The sequence below is a fragment of the Urocitellus parryii genome, chromosome 11, assembly GCF_045843805.1.
Source record: "Urocitellus parryii isolate mUroPar1 chromosome 11, mUroPar1.hap1, whole genome shotgun sequence".
NCBI classification, from domain to species: Eukaryota; Metazoa; Chordata; class Mammalia; order Rodentia; family Sciuridae; genus Urocitellus; species Urocitellus parryii.
Genome location: NC_135541.1, coordinates 58,538,962 through 58,561,824, shown reverse-complemented (window position 1 = coordinate 58,561,824; position 22,863 = coordinate 58,538,962). Strand labels below are relative to the sequence as shown.

Here is a 22,863-nt window from a genome sequence, read left to right as displayed (position 1 = left end):
TAGCATAGTGGTACATATTGAGAGTGCATTTAGAGCATAGGAGCTAGGAGATTTGATCTAAAAGGATATGATTGTTAGTCAAATGATTTTTCAAATATATCATTTCAAACTGCCATGCAAAGGAAAAGAGCTTTCTCTTCACTAACAGTTCACTTGTACAGATTGAGATAGAATCTGAATTTTACTTCACAAGGTCTTGAGTCCCAAACCTATTTCACAAATTTTATGTTTTTAGGGACCATTTAGAACCTGATACTATACTTCAAGTAACATACCATTACCACAGTCAGTTATCAAAAATGAAAGTCACAAATGAAAGCTAAACAGATAAATTTGCCCATCCTTCACTGGCACAGAAAAAGGTAGAATTTGTTGTAAGATAGTCTACTTGTGGTTTTAAGTATAAATTTCAGTGTTTTCTAAAGATTTCTGCAAAGCTAATTCTTGGTTAGTTGTTTGGTTTGGTTTTGTGGTACTAGGGATTGAATGTAGGCCCTTATGCTGGACAGGCAAGCCCTCTACCATTGAGCTACCTTCCCTTTTGAAAATTTTTTTGTTTTTGAGGCAGGGTCTCAGTATATTGCCAATTAACCTCAAATTTACAGTCCTCTGTTTGCTTCAGCCCCAAAGTCAGTGGAATTAAAGATGTAGGCCACCAGGCTTGGCTGATTGCTGTTTAAGGAAGATTAATTTTTCCAGTTAGAATGACCTTGAAAAGAGTGTCATGCTGTGTGTCATTCCTAAGGATTTCTCAGATTTATTAATTTTGTTTTTGTGACCTAGCTTAGCTTAGACACATCTATAGCAACTGCATTAAGAAGTTGTTTAACTTTAATCCTAAATAATATACTCTTCTTAGTGTGACCACATAATTTATTATGTGAACGGGCATGCTGTGAATAATCATGCCCTGGCAACACAGTGGTTAGGACCTATATCCACCTTAAATTTAATGTAATAACTTTACAACGTTAAAGAATTAAGCATGTTGAGGTTAAAGTACATTAGTTCAAACTTCTTTTTTCACACCATGCCAGACATATTCCTATATTGTTACCAAGTGGGTAAAAACAAAGACCTTTTAATGACTTGGTAATTACTAGGGGATGGGTTTGGCTTCTGTGCTTTATTATATCCTACTGCTTCTTGGCAACACAACCGCTAAAAAGTTTTCTGTTATTTTATATTTTACATGCCCAAAGTGAGTACCTTGATTTCTGATTATTACTATAAAAGTGTAGGCATTTTAACTTGCCTTTGTTGTAATTTTTCATTTACTACTATTTCCCTGCCAGCCTTTTTTTAAAATCATCGTTCTATAGATATTATGTTAGATTGTATAGACTGGGCATTTGCCTCTCATGTAATTGTTATGGATGGTGTTAGGGATTGAATCCAGGTTGGGCTGTAATACTGAGCCACATCCCTCAGCCCCTTCATATGTGTCTCCCCACCTTTTTTTTTTTTTTTTTTGTACCCAGGATTGAACCACAGGCACTTAAGTCACTGAGCCATATGTCTTATTTAGAGACAAGGTTACACTGAGTTACTTAGAGGCCCTAACTCTCTGAGCTGCTCAGGCCAACCTTAAACTCAGCCTCCCAAGCCACTGTGTGTAACACTTCGCCCATTTAATGTACTTTTTAAAGAAATTAAGACTAGATAATTTAGTCGTGTTTAATGAACATGTTTTATTATATGATAGGGATGTCAATTTATTTTTCCTATAACAGTTTTTTTAGTAAATGACCTTTGCTTAACTACTCTGATTTCTTCTAGGTATAATCCTCAGGCTTTTTTTTTAGGGTATCTACAAATGAGAGACTTAAATATAGTTCAGTCATCAAGTATCATAAATGGCAGGAGGAAAAGGAATGATAATATTGGGAGATAATCTTTACTCACAACCCACTTCCTTGTTAACCCTTCAGTTGGTCTAGATTTTCCAAGACTTCAGATTTCCTAGTTCCTTTGATTTCCCATCCAGTACTCTTTACCAAACTAGGGAGGCTATGACATTGGAGTTTTTTCCCCCAAAGAAACTCGGGTGATTAAATTCTTAAAAATGAGATTCTAGAGAGTTAAAAGGTTTAACTAATTAGCAAAAACTCCATAAGAGAACAAATAAGGTTTCAAACTAGAGAGAGAATTTCTGTTTTGGAGCAGAGTAAGTGAAGTCATTTTGGGAAAAGTTTGACTTAAGAAAGGCCCTTCTGGGACTGAGGCTATAACTCAGTGGCAAAGTGCTTGTCTCGTATGTTTGAGGCACTGGATTCAATCCTCAGCACCACATAAAAATAAATATACTGTGTGTTCATCTACAACTAACTAAATATTTTTTTAAAAAATAGAAAAGCCCTTCTGATGTTAAGCACTGATATGATGGACTCAGAACACTAGCCATCTGGTATCATAAGCCTGAAGAAGGAGCAAGAGGAATTGTGGGAGGATATATGGAGAAATAATTGAGTGCTACACACTGTTCAAGGAAGGGTGATTCTTAGACTATAGTAGAAAGTTGTTACCCATAAAAAGAAACAGAAGTACTGGAGGTAGAGAGCCAAGTCTTAAGTACATTAAATAGGAAGAGTTTGTCTTCTTAACTTGGCAAAATGAGTAACATTTGGCCTTTGGGCAGGAAAGGTGAAATGAGTTTTTCTTTCCTTTTAGTTGTAGATGGACACAATACATTTTATTTTCTTTATTTTTACGTGGTGCTGAGGATCAAAAGCAATGCCTCACATGTGCTAGGCAAGTACTCTACCACTGAGCCACAACCCCAGCCCAAATAGTTTTTTTTTTTTTAACATTTTTCAGATTGAAATGTAAAATGTTGACAACTTACTTAACAAGTATTTTTCTTTGAGTCTAACACCTTACTTCTAGTTTTTCATCAGATACTTGGGTTTGGGGGGGTTTTAGGGAATATTTGAGTCTAATGAGTTTTTTCTTCACATGTCTGTTTAACATCTTGTTATGAACTAGGGATATAGCTCAGTTGGTAGAGTGCTTGCCTCACATGCACTAAGGCCCTGGGTTCAATCCCCAGCACCATAAATAAATAAGCAAGCAAGCCTCTTGTTATATATCCTTTAACCTAAGCATATCTTACAATGAAGTTTTGTTCATTTTGTAAACTTGTAAGTGGGAATTATTGCTGTCTTAACAAGGTTTGTTTCCAAGGATGAAAGAGATGTGTTTTTATTGCCTTTACTACCTGGTATTTGTTTTGCAAATATTGAAACTTGTTTGTAAAGGTCAAAATGTTAAACTCACTTGGAAAAAGTTATTTATGGAAGAAAAAGAAATATGAGAATTTTTTTGTAATAAATTTTTCTCTGTTGCCCAAAGAAAGGGGTTTTTTATTCATTTTTAAGGTTAATGGTTATAACTTAAAATTTTATTCATTCAGTGGCTTTTTAATTCTGTTACAATTTTATAATGGAGGCTACTACTTTCTTAAACTATATAAAGTTGCCTTTTTGGAAACATCCAGCAAATATAAAAATAGCTTCCTATGTAATGCTCCAGTATTTTTTCTATGTAATTATGTAGTAGAACCAAGTGTTCATGTGTAGGAGCTATGATTAAGAAAACATGTCCTTGTTTCTCTTTGCTGCCTGTGTGTGTGTGTGTGTGTGTGTGTGTGTGTGTGTGTGTGTGTGTGTGTAGCCTAGATGCTAAGCAGGTTTTCCACTACTGAGCTATATCCCCAGCCCTTTGTTTTCTGAGACAGGACCTTGCTAAGTTTTCCAGGCTGACCTCCTGTGATCCTCCTGCCTCAGCCTCCCAAGTAGCTAGGATTACAGGCACACACCACTGCCCAGCTGTGTTTTCTATTTTGAAAATTTCCCACTTTCAGAAAATTGAGGGGGGGTACAGCAAATACCCAGTTTCACCATTTTTAAAAATTGATTCATATCCCTTTGTATTTAATGTTTTTTGTACATGGACAATTACAAAGTAAGTTGCAGATAATTTTTCCTCCAAATATACTCAGCAGTGTCCTTATCATGCACAATATATTTATTCAGAAAATCTTTTATATTTTCAGAGCCCATTCAGTGTCTCTTTAATCTTATAATTCAGAAAAGTCATCTTGCCTAAAGAAAGATCTGCTCCTCATGAGTATTGGGTTTCGTTGATCTAATTTTTTGTGTTATTTGCCAAGTTACTTTTAATAATATTTTGTTGTAATTTAAACATTGAGTCTGTCATGGCCTTTAAGTGTTTTTTATAAATATTTTTTGAAATTCTCTGTTGAGGGCTTAAATTTCAAGAACAGATGAATCCAAATAGATAAACAACCAAAAAAATAGAGAATTTTCTCTCTTCTTTTACCCTCTGTTTGCCATCACTACCAGGGCACCATCCAAAGGTTTACAGACTACTTAACTTGAAGTACTTTTGAAACTTATTTGGAACAGTAACAGTTTAACTGGAATTGATTCAAGTATTATGCCTGAATTTTTACCTTTACTTAAGGCTATGTGGATTTTGGCAAGTATTTGTTTTTAATTAATAGTGATGCCTTCTAAAAAATCCATGATTAACATAAGTCTAAGAAAAGAGGGTTTTTTTTTTTTCAGGGTAGTTTCAACACTAATGAATATTTAAGATAAACAGGCAGAATTCTGACCCTCTTCTTTGTCATTATAACCTGTACTTACAGTGGATATAATTTTATATTAAAATATAGGGGGTTTTTTTTAGGTCAACAAGGGCAGACACAAGATTATTCAAAGGCTTGGGAGGAATATTACAAGAAGCAAGGTATTGTTTTTATTAGAAATGAGATTCTTCTGGGCTTTTAATTATGGTTGCAGCAACAACGTTGTTCTGTTTTCTTAAAGGTCAAGCAGTTCCTGCTCCTACTGGGGCTCCACCAGGTGGTCAACCAGATTACAGTGCGGCCTGGGCTGAGTACTATAGACAACAAGCAGCTTATTATGCCCAGACAAGTCCCCAGGGAATGCCACAGCATCCTCCAGCACCTCAGGTATAATAAATAAATATACTAATTTGTTGATTTCCCCCCCCCCTTTCCAGTCATGTTTTCTGCATGTTTACTGTTTTGTCTGTTTGGGATTGTTTATCTTTTTTATTTTCATCTGGCAGACTATAAGTGAAATGTTGTGTATTTGGTTTTTTGTTTTGTTTTGGGGGTTTCTTGTTTTTTATTTTAAATAATTCTTTCTGGCATCCGAGTGCTGAATATTTCTACAATGCCTTTGATTTAAAAATAAATTTTCTTCCCCCCAGGGATTTGCAAATCATGCAAGAAGCCACCACCATTTATATTAACCAGTTTTTCTTTCTTAAAGGATTCACTCCTGAATTAGCTCCATTTAAAGGATTTTCTTTAACTTTTTGTGTATTTCTTATGTATCTCTTCTGCACAGGGCCAATAATAAGAAGTGGACAATACAGTATTTGCTTCATTGTGTGGGGGAAAAAAACCTTTGTTAAATATATGGATGCAGACGACTTGATGAAGATCTTAATTTTGTTTTTGGTTTAAAGTAGTTTTTTTCCCTTTTTTTTCTTTTTTTTTTTTTTTGAAAATGTACAAAATATCTATCACTACTGATAGGAGGTTAATATTTCTGTGTAGAAATGAAAATTGGTTTGTTTTTAGTGTTTAGTGTAGATGTACACATTCCAGCAAATGTATTTGCAACTATTATGTGGTCGATGCTTTGTGATATAAATGTACTTTTTCAATGTATACTTTCACTTTTAAAAATGCCTGTTTTGTGCTTTACAATAAATGATATGAAACCTCCTGTGTCGGTAAGTTGGATATGTGGGTATTTAAAGAATTCGTAATTTCTTAGCAATGATAAGATACATATACACAAATATGTAAGCTTTCCCCGTGAATTATTGAGTTTTTAAACACTGGCATGTTTTTTCCCCGTTGCAGTATAGTGGTAGATTGGAGACTTTTCCATTTATTGTATTTGGCTATTTCAGCACAAGTAATCCTGATATCTTCATTTTTTTCCCTTCTGTTTGATTAAAAACTGCATGTGTGTACAATGATCTTTTGGCATACTTCCATTGCATTAACAGTAAAATTTCCTTTTATACATGACCACTGTTTCAGACCTGTACTGCTGCTATAACAGTTAACCTTTCTGTTCTTAATTTGATATTTACTTGATTTCCAAGACTGTTTCAGCATAACTAATTTTAAACAGTTTTCAGATAGTGAATTTGAGTAGTATAATGACTTTTTTTTCATGTAAAGTAACTCTTTCAATGTATATAATATTAGTGTGTTTCTTTCTAAATTTAGGGTAGAAAAGCGAATAGTATGCAAAAAGTATAGCTACATTGCATCTGCCATTGAAACATAATTGGGGTATGGAAACGTTCAAGTTTTTTTCTTTTTTCTCTTTTTTTATTTTTGCAGTATAGATAAGCTTTGTTTTGTAAATGCACAAGTCCAATCATTGAATCAACTTAATTTTTTTATGTACTTGAAATCATTTTATTACTCTTTAACACTCATGCTGAAGTTCTGATATTTTGTTGAAATCCATTGTTTTACTCTTTGCATATTTGTTGGCTCTTTGCATATTTATAGACTACATGCAAATACAGTCTGTCTTGCCATTGTCTGTTGAAGTGCAGGTTTGATCCAGCCAGTATAGAACTAGCTCTGTAGGGGTGAGGAGGACTGTGCTGTGTATCATCCTTGATTGTGTTCCTTCAAGGAGCATTGCACTGTAAGTACATCAGAATGACAAATTGATGAACTGCAACAGTATCTTTTTGTCAATGTTCCACATAATGCAAATGCCATATTTTGTGTGAATATTATGTTGGAATACAGTGCTAATATCTTGGAAAACTATAATTGCTTAACATAGAATAATACATAGTTCTGTTTTTTTTTTTCTAAGTGAGCTTAATGGGTAAGTATTTTTGATATGCTTTAGCTATAGCTAAAGAAAACTTGATCATTAACAAAATTGAACAGTATTATTGGTGCTCCTAAAATATTGTTTTTTGGTTAAAATGCATATCGTATATTAATATAAAAAACTTGAAATGTGTAAGACAGAAGTGGTTTTCAGCTTGCAAATAATAAGCAATGTAGCACTTTTAACACCATAAATATATTTTCTGTCATTGGTGGGGAGCACCATTTGTTGCTTTGAATATACTGTAAAGGAAGATGTGCAAGAACAAAATGTTGAGATTACCTGTAGGGGAAAATAGCAGTACAGTTCATTTTAGATATTTTGAAATGTTTTTGATTGTTTTATATAACCTAGAGTGATTTCCCTTACCCTTATTTAGATATGGATGTGTAGAACTAGTTTGAAGTTTAATAGTTAAGGAGTTAGTTATCTGTTATCTTTAAGATTAGGGTATTGACATGAAAATTTGAGTATTTTGCATGATTCTGTTGTGTAGATGATCTTTTAGGAAAGTGGTGCATTTATTAATTAAAACTGAAGAAATAGTTCAGTTGGATTCAGTATCATAACTCACAAATTGGAGGCTGTTGATTTTGATTCATTTAAGGTTTAAAATCTTTATTAATTGCAAACAGTGCAATTATTTATACTTCACAGTGCCTTCCCAGACCTTCCACCTTAGGTTCTGCTGCAAAAAGCACAGGTAAGCACAACCTAAGGACATATATAAATAAATATTTCAGTACATTAATGTTGTCCCTGTGAGGTTTTTGTGGTTGTGTACTCAAAAGCAATCTGCTGCTGCTACCCCAAAATGTATTTTGTTATGCTACCATTTTAGTGGAAAGTCTGTTAAGTTGTTCAAGCAACTGTACATTTCTGGGTTATGTTTTTCATTTTGATTTTTTTATTAAAACGAAAATAATGTAGATTGCTGCTATAACTGATCTACATGCACATCTTTTGCATTTTTTCCCCCAAATATAAAATTGTTGCAGTTAAGAAAGGACAGTTGCATAGTTTTCAAAATTTAGGAAATCGGTTGGTCAGAAACTTCAACAGCCTTCACAGTCTGTTTATGATTGACACGACATTTTCTTTGCCCTCCAAAGCTATGGTTTATTTATTTTCTTTTTTCTTATTCTTGAACTATAATAATTCAGTAAGAACATTATGGGACAGTTTTTATTATCTTTTTTTTCTTAGACAAGTCTGTTTTCATAACATAAATGCTGAAAAGAAAAAATTATGAAATACTGGCAGTATGTTTTGATAAAAGGCATGTGCATCAGTGAAATGTTAACTGTATAGCAAATAACCTTTCATAATCTGTGTAGCAACCAATATTTTTCTGACTTATAATATTTTAATAACTGACGCTGCATTTATTTTATTTTTGCCAGTTTTAAGTGTTTGTGTGTTCTTATAGATGATTTTAACTGGTACATAATTTTGAGTTAAGATGATTGTATTAAAGCAGCATCATACCAGTTTTGTTTATTCAATTTCTAAAATGTGCTGATCCTTTTAAAACTCCTGCTTATCTCTACATCAAAGAAAAATATTCAAAAATACTGCCTTCATTTTCACACACAGTGCTGAAGATGCTGCAAGCACCAAATCATAGCTCATAAAATCAGGTCCTGAGATAGTTACCCATAAAGAGGAATCCTTTGAGTGTATGCCATTGGTGAGCCGATGAGCATGGACCATAGAAGGGCTCAATGTAGAAGGTAAAATTGGCAAATCATAATTGAGAAATATGAAATGTATTCCCATACATAATATGGTATAGGGTGTAATGTACCTGCTTTTGATCACTTTTCATTTTAAAGTGCTATTCACTTGATCTTAAATGTTCCATGAACTGTTAAATTTCTTAAGTTACTGCACCACATTTATGCTTATGTGTGTTTGATAGTCAATGCTAGTTATGTTAAAATTTGATAATATAAAGGGGCTCTTGAGCCTGTCAAGTTTTGGTTAGTTGTAGTTTGCATTTTTATAAAAGAAAATGTAGATGAATGCTAATAGATATTGTGGCATTGTTGCTATCTCATGAGAATTTTTTAGTTCATAAGCCTTCTTGATAAGCAATTTTTTAAAATGGCGCTAACCTTTCCATAATTTTGAAATAAAGGGAAAGCAGAAAAGGTGAGCCAGATGGTTTGAAATGATAATAGATCTTAGTGGTGGTAGGGAAAAAAAATGTTTAGATTGAAATTTAACTGATTGATTTGATTAGCAACTTGACAATGTGTTTTTAAAACATCTTAGTGTGGTGATACTTAGAATTCTATAGTTTGATGTTTTTTGTTTTTTTTGTTTTGTTTAGAAATAAATATAGTTTTTTAACTAATGAAAATAGTTTAATACTAAGACTAGTAATTTGATACTAGTTGTTTATTAACATTGTAAAACGTATCCTTAAACAAATATCTTTGTAGTTTATTCATAATGGCAGGTTTGGTTAGGTGTAGCACAGTAACTTAGAAATAGGAGTATATTACTAAGTAACAGTATTTGTTTGGATGCTCTGCCAGTAGAATCTTCTACCTAAAAAGTTATCTGTTGTCTAGAATAATATAGTAGAGTTTACTAATCAAAGAGGATGTTTTACTTTTTTTTTCTGCAAATTCTGCCTCATTTAAAAATGCTTTTTAACAATACCTAGTTAAATATAATTTGACTCTGAATATAACCTTACGTTTTATTTGAACAGTCACTTGATTTTTCTTACCACAATAAAACTTTTGAGGGATTTCTAAATTGGTGCTTTTAAAAAGCAAATAAATCCCAGAGTTTTATTTTCTTCAGTAATACCCCTAAAGAAAACTCTTAATGTATTTGCGAATATATATATATATTTTTTCTTATGCATGCTCGATGCATTTTCGTCCTGAGAAAAGTGTTCTCTACAGAAACTACCCGTGTGTAAAAAGAAGATTGGCTTAAAATGGCTACTGTGATGGGAACAGTGTCTTAGGGAGATGCAGCTTGGACTTGAGGTAAATTGAATACTTTACAAACTGTGGTTTAGAGTTTGCTTTAATGACACTGTATGTAAAAGGACGTATGCTTGCTGTAATTTTGTATTCATTTTGGTCTCCTCAATAAAAATAAATAAATAAATGTACTTTGAATTATAAGAGAGTACTTTGTGTCTTTTATGCATTTAATACTCAGGAAAAAGAATTTTGTCTTGACTGTCTTTAAAGGATTATTGTGGGTTAAGAATTCTAATTATAAGGGTAAACATCTGCTTGTAGGAATTTTTAAACCAAGGAAAGACTTTTTTCTCAAGTTACTTTATTATGGGTTTACATTGTAAAATAAATCCGTCTTCCAGAAAATTAAAATATAAAAACAACTTGATGACAGAACATAACTAGTTATTTATAAATAGACTAGTATTTTTAATTAAAGGCTTTCTACTCAGTCCTCTTAAAGCTTGAAAACTACAGTTATGTTGAAAATGTTTTCTAATTAAAACATAATTTGTTCAGACAAGATAATAATAAAATTTGCTTTAGTGGTTTGGTTATATATTACACACATTTGAAAAATATATTTAAGTATCCCTAACACTCAGAACAATGTATAGATAGTGGTTTCTTATTAGGTTTTGTCTGGTGTCTGTTTTCCATAAATTCTTACTTAAACTTTTGTTTTTCTGCATGTTCTCCCTTTTCCATGAAAAGAATGATCTTATTCCCCCTCTATTTCAGAAAGACTCTAAAACTACAACATTTAGAATTCTGTTCCTCTAAGAAAACAAACTAACTCAAATTGATTCCTAATTAGTTGTCTCAATCTACTTCAGACTAATTTTAGGTATAAAAGCTCATAAAAGATAATTCTTTCATGCAAAATAATGTTTACTTTTTTAAAAACATAACTGCTATGAATATGGGAAATATACTACCACCCTTATAATTAAGTTCTGATAGAATAATTGAATCAGTTTCCCACTCTCATAAATATATTTTATTGACTGCTAAAATACATATTGTAGAATATGTTGATAATCTGATATTCAATTGAAAAACAGTATTCTGTAATAAGAGTTTGTGTTTTGAAGACTTATGAAAAGGAATTAAGAAGTCAACAGAGTGGTACTTCTGGTATCCTTTTTGGCACTGCCACAGAAAGTAGGAAGAAAGAAAGTTGTAGATAGAGAAAGTTCCAAGTTGAGAGGGTACCCTAGTAGTCATCAGCTAAAAAAGAGAAAAAGAAAAATAATTTTTTTAATAGGAAAAAACTTTTAATAGAATAAAAAGATTAAAAGATGATTAATTCTTACTTTCAATGGTAAGAATACAGGTACTAGCTGCAGAGCCTTTATTGTTGACTGCTTTACACATATACTCTCCTCCATCCTCTGGGAAAGTTTCTGGTAAGTAAAGGCAGTAAGTTTCTCCTCTTTCAATATATTGATAGTCTTCCCCATCCTGCAGTATTTCTCCTTCAAACCACCATGTGATTTCTGGTTTGGGTTCTCCTGTTACTTTAACAGTAAATCTGACTGGCTCACTATCTACAACTGAGGTGTTTTTCAGAGGCTTCTTGAACCATGGAGCTCCTGATCTGGTTTGCTCTTCATCTTCAATCGTGGAGCCATTCATGATGCTACCCTCCTCCTCTTCCTCCTCTTCTCTTTTCTGTATTAAAATAAATGCATTCAGGATGGCATTTATAATATCAGTATTTTCAAAACAGCGGTATAGTAGAATTTTGAAGGTTTAAGTAAATAATGTACACTTATTATTAAGTACACAATATTCCAATTACTTGAAAGCTATTAAAACATTCTTTAAATTCCTCTTCATAAAATTATGGTATTTAAAAGCATCCTTAGAAAAATTTTTTTTAAAAAAATATGTAAGCCTAGTACCTTTTGTAGTGCTGCATCAATTTCTTTTTGTTCAAACTGCATTCGTAGAAACTTTTGTTCTTCAATTCTTCTTTGTTGTTCTTCTTCCCTTGCTTTAGCCATTTGTTCAAATCTTGCTTTCATATTCACTTTATGAGTAAATGGAGCTTCACTTTTTTTTGCAGGCTTTATATCAACATCTTCTTCCTTCAAGAAAATATGGGCCAAGAGTAACAATTGCTTGTTTTCTAAAAACAAGCTGGGGTTTTGGCTCAGTGGTAGAGCACCTGCCTAGAATGTGAGGCACTGGGTTGGATCTTTAGCACCACATAAAAATGAATAAACAAAACAAAGGTATTGTGTCTAAGACCAAAAAAAAATTTTAAATAAGAACTGAAGTGTTAATAGTATAGGCACAAAGTGATTCACGTCATTGGTATGCATGTGCTCTCCTAGACAGGATTGTTTTCCCACCCTGTAATTTAAAAAAACTGAGGTTGAGTCTAGGGGTGCTTTACCACTGAGCTATACTCCCCCCACCCCTTTTTATTTTTTGAGTTTGGGTCTCACTAAATTGCTGAGACTGGCCTCAAACTTGCTATCCTCATGCCTCACCCTCCCAAGCCACTGGGTTTACAGGCATTTACCACCATGCCCAGCAAAGCATTCTTAATTATGATCCTGTTCTCACAGTGTAAAGATCACACAATATTACTGGAATGCTAGCCTATTTTGCCCAACCAATTCTGGCTTTTTTTTTTTTTTTAAGAGAGAGGGAGAGAGAATTTTAATATTTTATTTTTTAGTTATCGGAGGACACAACATCCCTGTTTGTATGTGGTGCTGAGGATCGAACCTGGGCCGCACGCATGCCAGGCGAGCACTCTACCATTGAGCCACATCTCCAGCCCCATCTGGCTTGTTTTTGATGTTACTGAATAATACAAAAAAAGGTCATAATATAGTGCTACACTTTTCACGATTAGTGAAACTTCCTTTCCCACGCAAGTCTCCCATCCTATAATAAAGAATATAATTTACGTTATTTCTTGTTTGATTTTTCCTTCTTTACCCATCTTAGTCCTGTATCCTAGAGATGAATTCCATCCAAATCCTGGTCAAATGGTAGAGAAAGGTGTTAGAAGTAGAAATGGGAAACTGTTAAAGGACAGTATATGTAGCATAAAGAAGGGATTAAGGTCAAATGTGCATCTGTGTAAGGCTAAGTGTTGGAAGAAATGGGTATAATTAGTGATTTAAGAGCAGTATCAGTATGAGTCTAGGAAAGGGCCAATTTGATAGTGATGTCACTTGAGGGTGGTCTTATAGAGTGGGGTTCAGTTAATCCATACTTTCTAAAGTACTATAGTAGTTGACTCTTGATTTCTAGGCATTTGTGGGTCTATCTGAAAACCATTTAATAATACTATGGGTAGTTGTTTCAGGGTACCCATAGCCAGCTAAAGAATTTGTGAAGACATTTTTATATCAGTTTAAGGTGTTGCAACCTTGTTCTAATGGGGGAGTAGGAAGTAAAAGAAAAATGAGTAGTTTTTCTGTGTTTGAATCCAGTTTTATTATTAGGTTAAAAGGTATGTTATCAACAGGGTTTTCTATAAGTTTGAACAAGTAAAAATTTCTCATAAGCTAACTGGGAGAAAGTGAATGAACATTCACTTAAATACAATGTCATCTCTTCTTGGATCCCTGAAAAGCAAGGTTCAGGTTTCTGGGAAAAACCTGTATCCTGTGAATGGAATGAATACTTATCTAGGTACATTATTTACAGGGCAATGACACCTTCAGCACAGTTAAGCAATGCATTTGCCTTGGGATACTTTAATTACGAAGTCAGATAAGGCTAAGGTAGGTGTTCAGTTGGTTTAAATACCAAAGAGTGATACAGAGGAAGTGCTTGCTACAGGAGCTGGAATGGAATTCTTTGGGGAAGTACACATGAATGAGACTTTGAAAGATGTTGAACATTTTCTAAAGGAGAGAAACTAGTCAAATGATCAGATTTGGAAAAGGGATTGCTATAACAAGGGTCCTCGCTTTTAATTGCATTCTACCAAAATTATGCTAGTAGATTTTTAAAGGCTACCTCAATGATCTTTGATTCAGGAAAGTATGATTGGAGGGACTTCCATGTCCTTTGCAGGAAACACCATTCAGAACATCCTGATGTATTGAATTCCATCCTGTCCTAATCTCACATTGAAGATCCAATAATAGCAATGAAACAAGAAGTCACCTACATTATTTTTATCTTGCCTGCATATTTTGTAGGGATACACGGGATTGCTCAGGTTTTATTCTTGCTAGTAACTCAAAGGAAGCAAGTACATGTTGATTTGACTTTATCTTCTGTGATAGATTCACTTCATACTGTTATTTTCAAATGGCTTTAATCTACTCCCTTCAGCAAAGTTAACAGTACATTAGACCTTCCCATTTACCTAAGTTTAGGACCAGTTTTTCAGACTGCCTTTACCTTATTCGAAACAATTTATTCATCTTGCCTCATCAGAACTGATTTCTCTAGCAATGTCTGGTTTTATTGGTAATCAGTGTAATATTAGGCTCCTCAGTAACCACCTTCCCTAAAAGCAATAGTTTTGTTTCAAGTTTGATCTACTTTTCTCCCCTGGCCCAAACTTAATGCCTTTGTACATATTTTCCAGTTCATCCATCATGATCTCAGAATTCTTTCATAAACAGTCTTTTACTGTCCTAAAAATTTGTTTATTAACATTTCCCAGAAAATAGTTGATGTAAGTTTAAAAAGGCATTTACACTACCCATAATCTGCTTTTACAGGTTTGTAACCTGTCACCCATTATTCTATTAACCTTGCATTATAGCCCTATTTTCCACTCCCCAAATTTTATTTATGGTCTCTGTTGAGTCATTGTTTCCTCAATCTGGAGTGTCCTTATCTGCAACTTTTATGCAACCTTTTCATTTGGTGTGAATGTTTGCTCAGCGCTGTTAAGCCTCTCCTAGACATCAGTCCTTCCAATTTGGTCCCATAACACTAAATATAAAACCTATTAAAGCACAGTCACATCTCATTTGGCTTGCACACTTTCCCTAAAACAACTCAGGGTCCCACATTAGGAGTGGTGGTTACAAATTTATTTCCCTTACCCCTACTTCATTAACCTCAAGCTTTTATTTGCCAGCATTCAGTAATTGTTTGCCATCTTCACCTCTGTCTCTAAGTGATACATGAAAAGAAATGACAAGTTTAGTCGCTAAGGTAGTACCAGTGTCTACAGCAGATCCTGAAACATCGGGCACTCTATTTTTAATGCCTATATCCAAGCCCACCTTTAATTTCAACATTATGTACCTAAAAGAATGGTGTTAACTCCATGTTTTAAAAATCCCTTTAGGTGGCTTTGAATCACACATCCCCAACCCTTATTTTTTGAGACAAAAGAGTTTTGCTAAATTGTCCTCCCTAAGTTGTTGAGGCTGGCTTTGAACTTAGGATCCTCCTGCCTCAGCCACCTCCTGCTTGGCCATCATGCCCAGCTCACATGGCATCTACATGAGCCAGGTACAGTGATGCACACCTGTAATCCCAGCAATCCAAGGCTGAGGCAAAGGATTACAAGTTTGAGACCACACTCAACAATTTTGGCAAGACACTGGAAATAATAAGAATTGAGAATGTAGCTTAGTGTATAGCACCCCTGGGCTCAATCCCCAGTTTAAGAAAAAATACATGTTCATCTCACCTGTGCTTGCATCTTCATTGTCTTCATTCTATGCCTGCCTTGATAATTGTTATAGTTTCAGTAATTAACACATAATTTCATTCCATCCTTAAATCTCTTCTAAAGACCCTCCCAACTTCCCATACCTGTTTGCTACTTGAATATTTGAAAATGTATTTTTAGGCATAAAATTTAAATATTATAGAATTCTGGCAGGAAAAAAGTCTAGATTCTGTTTTAATGCACATTTATGGAAGAGTCTGAAATAGGAAGGGACATTACAGGTCAATGATTTGACTCCTTATTTTATGTATGAAGATACCTCAATTTCATGTCCTCAGAATTCTAATAAAGGCTCTTCCACTGAATTATGCTGTGACTTTGATCATATCATATGGCTTTATAGCTTCATCTATAAAACATGAATGTTAATATGGATAATCTCTGGGGTTTAACTTGAATAAACTGGGTTATACTAATTGAACTAAAACACACCAATATTTTTTAACTACTTTTGCTTAGATTAAACTAGTTGATCTCTATAGGTTTTAATACTGAGAAAGGCCATTCTGAAACAATGCTAGATCTTAATGTGCTTTTGCTATTTTGTTTCCAGATTATTATATATGTCAGTGGTTAGTTGTAAGTCCTTTTTTTAAGTACTAAAACTTATTTCAGAGGCAGTGTTGTATCTGTTAAATTCATTATCATTATTGTACCATAACTGTTAAATATAAAAGTATATACCTCGTGGAAATTTTCTGCTTCTCTCTCTTTAATTTCAAGGTCAATTGCTCTCCTCCTTGCTCGTTCTTCTTCTATTTTTTTCTGTATTTCTTTTTCAGACAACTGCCCAATTTTTTCAAACTTGCTTTTTAGGTTTTTAGCTTGAATAGAACCACTTCTTTTTAATTTGATTAATTCTTCATATTCTCTGCTCATTCCAAAGGTTTCATTTTCTTCTTCTTCCTTCAGAAAAAATAAATTTTATATGTTGAATACCAGCAAATTGTAGTTGTTCCCCCACCTATCTGCAAGGATATGTACCAAGATGCCCAGGAGATATCTGGAGCCACAAATAGTACTGAATCCTATATGTATGGTTTTTTTCTTATTCATTCTTAGCAATTTCAGCAAACAAATCTTTTTCTCATTAAGTCAAAAACTTTTACTTTTTCACTTAAAGGAAGCTATTTACAGCTTCTCTGGCATATCCAAATTGCCATCATCACTACTCTTGTGTTTTGGACCTATTATTATGTAAGCAAGCACTGCTGTCATGTGATAGTCAATCTGATATTAGAGGAGACTACAAATCATATCACAAGGATTGCTGGACAATTTGATGATTCCTGTTCCAGGCAGGATGGAGTGGGTCAGTGACAGATTACATTGCACTATATAGAATGTTGCAGAGTGTAAAACTTGTGAATTGCTTATTTCTGGAATTTAATGTTTTCAGATGATGACTGGCCAAAAAAAGGAAAAATTCAGACAAGATAGGGGACCTCTAGTTTGCATAATTTCTTATTTGAAATAAAAAATAAAGCTTAAATAAGCTGTTTCTTCAACACAATGTCCAAATTTACTTAAAGTGGCACTATATATTTAGAAAACATTTTATTCCATGTAAAATATATTTGTCAGGGAATATAACTAAACGCCTCTAATATTCCACATTAACATGCTAAAACTAACATATGAATGGCAAGATTAATTTTTACTAGGAATTATAAGAAGATTGTTTAGGGGAAGGCAAAAAATAGAACTGAAACAACATTGGGCTAGAAATCAGCTATGAATTTGGTTTAGGCTTTTTGCCTTCTTGCTTACCCCACTGGGCATGATTTTCTTAAAACTCCAGAGTGCCAGACGTAGTGGCACATGCCTATAATCCCAGTAACTCCAGAGGATGAGGCAGGAGGATCACAAATTTGAGGCCAGCCTAAGCAATTTATAGTGAGACCCTGTCTAAAACAAAGGGCTGAGAATGTAGAACACTTGCCTAGCTTGTGCAAATCCTGGGACAATCCCATTCCCAACATTGCAAAAACAAATAACAAAACTCCTGGACATAATAGGGTATAGTAATTTGATAGCATTAGAATGTCTGACCATTAATTTTCCATGTATTAATAACTATAGCTCCATTAAATACTAAGTTCTCCTAGACTATTTTCAGCTTTCTTCATTAAATAATTGCTACTAAGTTTTGGGAGAAGTGAGAGAAAGGCTGAGGGAAAGAATTTCCTACATCATATTCATGGTATTTTAATCATAATTTCTATTTATATGGTATTTATATTCTCAGAGCCAGCTATATAATTTGCTGAGCTACAGCCAAAGCAGAGGAGTAAAGCTTCTCAAAACCTACTGCCCCAACCTGTGACAAACAGGCAACGTCCAGGAGACTACAACCTCTGTGTAGAGATTCAGTTCTTCGATCAGAAGTTGATGAGAGGATGCCACTAAGTCATCTGCCAATCATGCCATGGCATTGTCAATCAAAGACTACGACAGTCAATGGTCACCTTACCCCTTTTCAAACATGGCCTGACACATCCAGGGGCCTTCTCTTCTCTTGCCTTCTGCCACCTAAGCAACCTGACCCACCCACACTGAGTATGACAGTAGCCAGGCACGGGGAAGGTTAGACAAAGCTTGGGAAGGAGGCTTCTGAGAGCCCATTCCAGTGTGATAGGGAGACAGCAGGAAGCATGGGTAAGCCAAAGTGCCAATGCCCTAGCACACATTTCATTGTCCAATCAACACAATTTCGAAGATAAAAATTAAGATTTTTCAATATGGCAATCTTAGAGCATTGAATCATGTGAAGTATTTGGAACATGGGATCCTGTGAGTACACAAGTTGCATCCCATAAAACTGTCCCTGTGTATAATATATACATATATTTTTAAAATTAGGAGCTGTGGTACATACCAGTAATCCTAGTGGCTCAGGAGGCTGAGGCAGGAGGATCAAGAGTTCAAACCAGCCTCAGCAACAGTGAGGTGCTAAGCACCTCGGTGAATAAAATACAAAATCGGGCTGGGGATGTGGCTCAGTGGTTGAGTGCCCCTGCGTTCAATCCCTGGTACCCCACTAAAAATTTAATTTCAACACTAGAAAGACCATACTAACATATTTAACATCACAGTTCCATTTTAGAATAATTTAGTAAAACAAAATGATTCAAATACATGCCAGTAGGGCTGGGGATGTATCTCAGTCAAAGAGAATATGTTTTGTATGAGCTCCTTAATTCAATGCCCAGCATCAAAAAATAAAAATACACTTAGTGAAACTGATGGCCCTAATAGTATCCATGGTCCTGTAGTTTTTCTATTAAATTTATTAGTATGCTATTTGTTTCAAGGAAAAATAATATAAAATAATATATTAAATATAGTACTTTAGAACAATAGTTCACAATCATGGTGTACCCAGATAATTTTGGGCTATGTAGGAAAATTTTTTACTTAAGGAACTATAGTGCTTCTCTTCATCACTGTATCATATAGATAGATATAGATATACATTTAAACTAGCAAGGAGGGAGTTACAGCAGACCAAAAGTACATATAACTGCTGAAGCCTGTACCACATATATGCCCCATAGAAGTTTGTTGAGTATCCTTTATGTGAATAATATAAGGCTACTTCCTATAAGGTAATATAAGTAATATACCTAAGTATAAATAGTATATAGATGTTTCTTAAAATCTTACCTCTCCCATTTCTTGTCTCAGTTGTTCAAATTCCTGTTTCTCCATTTCTAGTTTATGCTTCCGTTCCTCCTCTGTTCGCCGTTTTTCTTCTTCCATTTTTTGTTTTAATAATTCCTCAAAATTTATTTCCAGTTTTCCCGGTGTAAGAGATTCTTGAGAGAATGTTTTATATATTTCTGAGGAGTCATCATCTACTACCTATTTGAAATAATTCCTTTGTTAAGTTTTCCAGAATTATATAGGCTAAAAAGGGAATATTTCTTGTAGAAATTGGGATTACTTGAACAGAAAGGTTTCACATTGAACTTGAAAAAAAAAAAAAAAAAAAAAGGAGATTGGGACTGGGGTTGTAGCACTTGCCTAGCACACATAAATAAATAAAATAAAGGCAGTGTGTCCATCTACAACAACAACAAGAAGAAAAAAAAAACAGGAGATCATAAATTCTCTTCAAAAAACTTTAACACAATAAACAAGGGAGAAATATTTAGAAAATCAAAGACAGGTATTTTGTGGTTATGAAGAAACTAAACTGATAACCTTCTATTCTCCCAGTGAACACAATAATTTTCCTTTATTTATACTATGAGAAATTTGGATTTGATATTAATATGACACTTTTAAAAATAGTTATTTTTTAGTTGTAGGTGGACACAATATCTTTATTTCATTTTTATGTGGTTCTGAGGTTTGAACCCATTGCCTCATGTATGCTAGGTGAAAAGCATCCATGGCTTCAGTCCCCAGTAGTAGAATGAATCAAATAGAAAATTTCAGTTATAGTCTTCTCTGAGTGAATTAGTTAACCAACCCATCATGAGCTCCTCATAATCAGGGGAGAAAACTCTTAATGCTATAATTTTATTGTATTGATTTATTAACTGCCAGGTTAACTTTAAAGAAATAATAATAGTTAATACTTAGAGCTGCCAGTTAGGCACTTTACATGTGATGACTTATTTATTTAACACTGCAACCTTATAAAAGCTATTATTAATATCTTCATTTTACAGATGAAGAAACGGAGGCACTGAAAAGTAACTTGTGCAAAGTTACAATAAATATAAAGTGACAAAGCTGGAATTCAAACTTCAAAAAATTTCTAATAAGATTATAAATAACTTACACTACCCTTTTTGTAATTTCATGAATTTACCTGGGTAATTAATTAAATTAGTAGTTTAAATAAATACCTGCCATTTGGCTGTGACCTTGGGCAAGAACCTATCCTCTCTGAGTTTCATTATCTGTGACAACTTTCATATAGGTGTCATGAAGACTAAATAAAGTTTGGAAACAGCTGTGAATCTAACTAACATCATGGTAGTTTTATTCTTACATTATCATTCCCTATATAAGGCAATTCTAAATTGCAAATAGAAAGTTTGCTTTTGTTAACTTGGAATATATTTTACTATGAAAAAGAATTATCTAAGTGTGTTTTTTCTGTCACCCGATGGCATATATATACACCACTGATCTGAACTCTGTCTCTGTGATTGAAATAGTTACAGGACGTAAAAATAATTAGAACAAATAAAAAAAAAAATAGGAGGGAGACCAGTAGAAGAAGGGAATTGGGGAGGGAGGAGAAGGAAAGGAGAGGTACTGGAAAATGAGATTTATCAAATCATACTGTTTTATTGTGTGCTTGTATGAATTTATTATAACAAATCCCACTGTTATGTATAATTATAATGCACCAATAAAAATAGACATAAGAGAATGAGAGAGGCTCATTTATTTGATCTAAATTTTATCAAGGCTTTACACCCAAACTTTACCACAGAACTAATCCAACTCTCAAACAATGTTTAAATGGTTTCAAAATCCAAATATTGCCCCCAATTTTTTATTTAATGTATGAATGAACTGAATCATAGCATGCAATTACAATATTTGATCCTGAATAAGAAACACTAATGAAGAAATTTGTCTCTCAATTCAAAAATGTCTCTAGGAAACTTTGTTTTGGTTTCATGCCTCTTTTCCTTCCCTGAACTTTTTCTATTAGTAAATCATGGTTAAAAGACAGTTTAGGCCTAAAAAAAACACCTCCTTGACTAGGTCTACTGATCTTCATACTTCACTAGTACATCTCAACCTGCTTATTATCCAAAAATTAAGTGCTTTTACCATGTGTATTCTCTATGTAGAAACCATTTGTTAATTAGGGATTATCTGATGCACACAAGATCATTTCAATATCACTGATATTTAAAACATTTATTGGGTCAGGCACAGTAATACATGCTTATAATCCCAGCAATTTGGGAGGTTGAGGCAGGAGGATTGTGAATTCAAGGCCAGCCTCAGCAATTTAGCAAGGCCTGAAGCCATTTAGTGAGACCTTGTCTCAAAATGCAGTTCAGTGGCAAAGTATCCCTGGGTTCAATCCACAGTACCAAAAGAAAGCAAAAATCCATTTATTGAAAGTCTGTTATGCTAGGCACTGTGCCACATATCTGATGGATAGTCTCATCCTCACTGTGAGATACAGCCTTATATAATAATACGTATTAGTGCTATTTTAGGGGAGTATTAATTGCCATAGGAATACATAGAAAGTGTTTATTATCAGGAAAGGCTTCTTAAAGGCAATGGAAGGTTATAAATAGGAAATAGCAGAGCATAGAGAAAGGAGAAAGGGACATGTTTCAGACAGTATTTGTGAAAGCCTAGTGGTTCTCACTTGGAAGAAATGAATGAAATTTAGTATAACTAGAACAAAGATGGAAGATTAAGATAGATCAAGAAATGAAACTGGAGAGATATATAAGAATAAGATTATAAATAAATATATATTTATTTAAAGTTTTGGTATTTTTGCTTTGGGAAGTAGAAAAATTTTAAGCAAAAGTACCCAAGTACTACGATTGAACCCATGGGTGCTTTACTGCTGAACGAACTATAGCCCTTATTTTTTATTTAGTGACAGGGTCTCCCTAAATTGTGATCTTTTGATCCTTCTGCTTCAGCCGCCTGAGTAACTGGGATTACAAATCAGCACCAGCATGCTTGGCTTTTTTTTTTTTTTTTTTAACAGAAAGATTATGCCATGGGCCTGGGGCTCAGTAGTAGCGCACTTGCCTGGCATGTGTGAGGCACTGGGTTCGATTCTCAGCACTACACATAAATAAACAAATAAATAAAGATCTATCAACAATTTTAAAAAATTTTAAAAAATAAAAAAGATCACTCCATGGATTAAGGGGTGTAACTCAGTGGTAGATCACTTGCCTAGGAGGCACAAGACCCTTCATTCAGCCAACACTGCAAAAGAAGAGGGGGAGCAGGAGAAGGAGGACAACAAGGACAGGGAAGAGAAAAAAAAAAAACACTGTTCCTAGCATTATAGGAAAGATTGGATTAAAGGTAAGAAAGAAAGTAAATAAGGAATTGGTCCTAAGCAAGGAATAACAATAACCCAAATTACAGTAATTGCAAAGGGAAAGCTAACAGATTTTAGAGTAATTGAGAAGATAGAATAAATGAGACTTAGTGACTGACTGGATTTCAGGCATGAAAAGATATAAATGTTTTTAGTCTTTCAAGTTTCTGATTTGAGCATCTGGGTGGGTGATTACACCAAATGGACACCTAG

General features: G+C 33.9%; 2 protein-coding genes across 16 annotated transcripts in view; one reads left to right on the top strand and one right to left on the bottom strand.

Moving 5' to 3' along the window:
- The window catches only part of Fubp1 (far upstream element binding protein 1), a 33,506-nt gene extending 22,716 nt beyond the window's left edge, over nt 1–10,790 (top strand). For 4 of the 14 annotated variants that reach the window (XM_077803652.1, XM_077803653.1, XM_077803658.1 and 1 more), the window contains 3 exons: nt 4,714–4,773; nt 4,854–4,999; nt 7,590–10,790. In XM_077803652.1, the coding sequence (XP_077659778.1) occupies nt 4,714–4,773; nt 4,854–4,999; nt 7,590–7,697 (314 nt within the window). In that variant the 3' untranslated portion in view covers nt 7,698–10,790. Of the gene's footprint in view, nt 1–4,713; nt 4,774–4,853; nt 5,000–5,402 lie in introns of all 14 variants that reach the window. The other 10 variants (XM_077803656.1, XM_077803655.1, XM_077803662.1 and 7 more) reach the window with 7 other exon arrangements.
- A 114-nt stretch (nt 10,791–10,904) lies between these two features.
- The window catches only part of Nexn (nexilin F-actin binding protein), a 43,997-nt gene continuing 32,038 nt past the window's right edge, over nt 10,905–22,863 (bottom strand). For both annotated transcript variants that reach the window (XM_026409241.2, XM_026409248.2), the window contains 5 exons: nt 19,260–19,457; nt 16,278–16,499; nt 11,827–12,012; nt 11,236–11,593; nt 10,905–11,149 (listed from right to left, as the gene is read on the bottom strand). In XM_026409241.2, the coding sequence (XP_026265026.2) occupies nt 11,136–11,149; nt 11,236–11,593; nt 11,827–12,012; nt 16,278–16,499; nt 19,260–19,457 (978 nt within the window). In that variant the 3' untranslated portion in view covers nt 10,905–11,135. The remainder of the gene's footprint in view (nt 11,150–11,235; nt 11,594–11,826; nt 12,013–16,277; nt 16,500–19,259; nt 19,458–22,863) is intronic.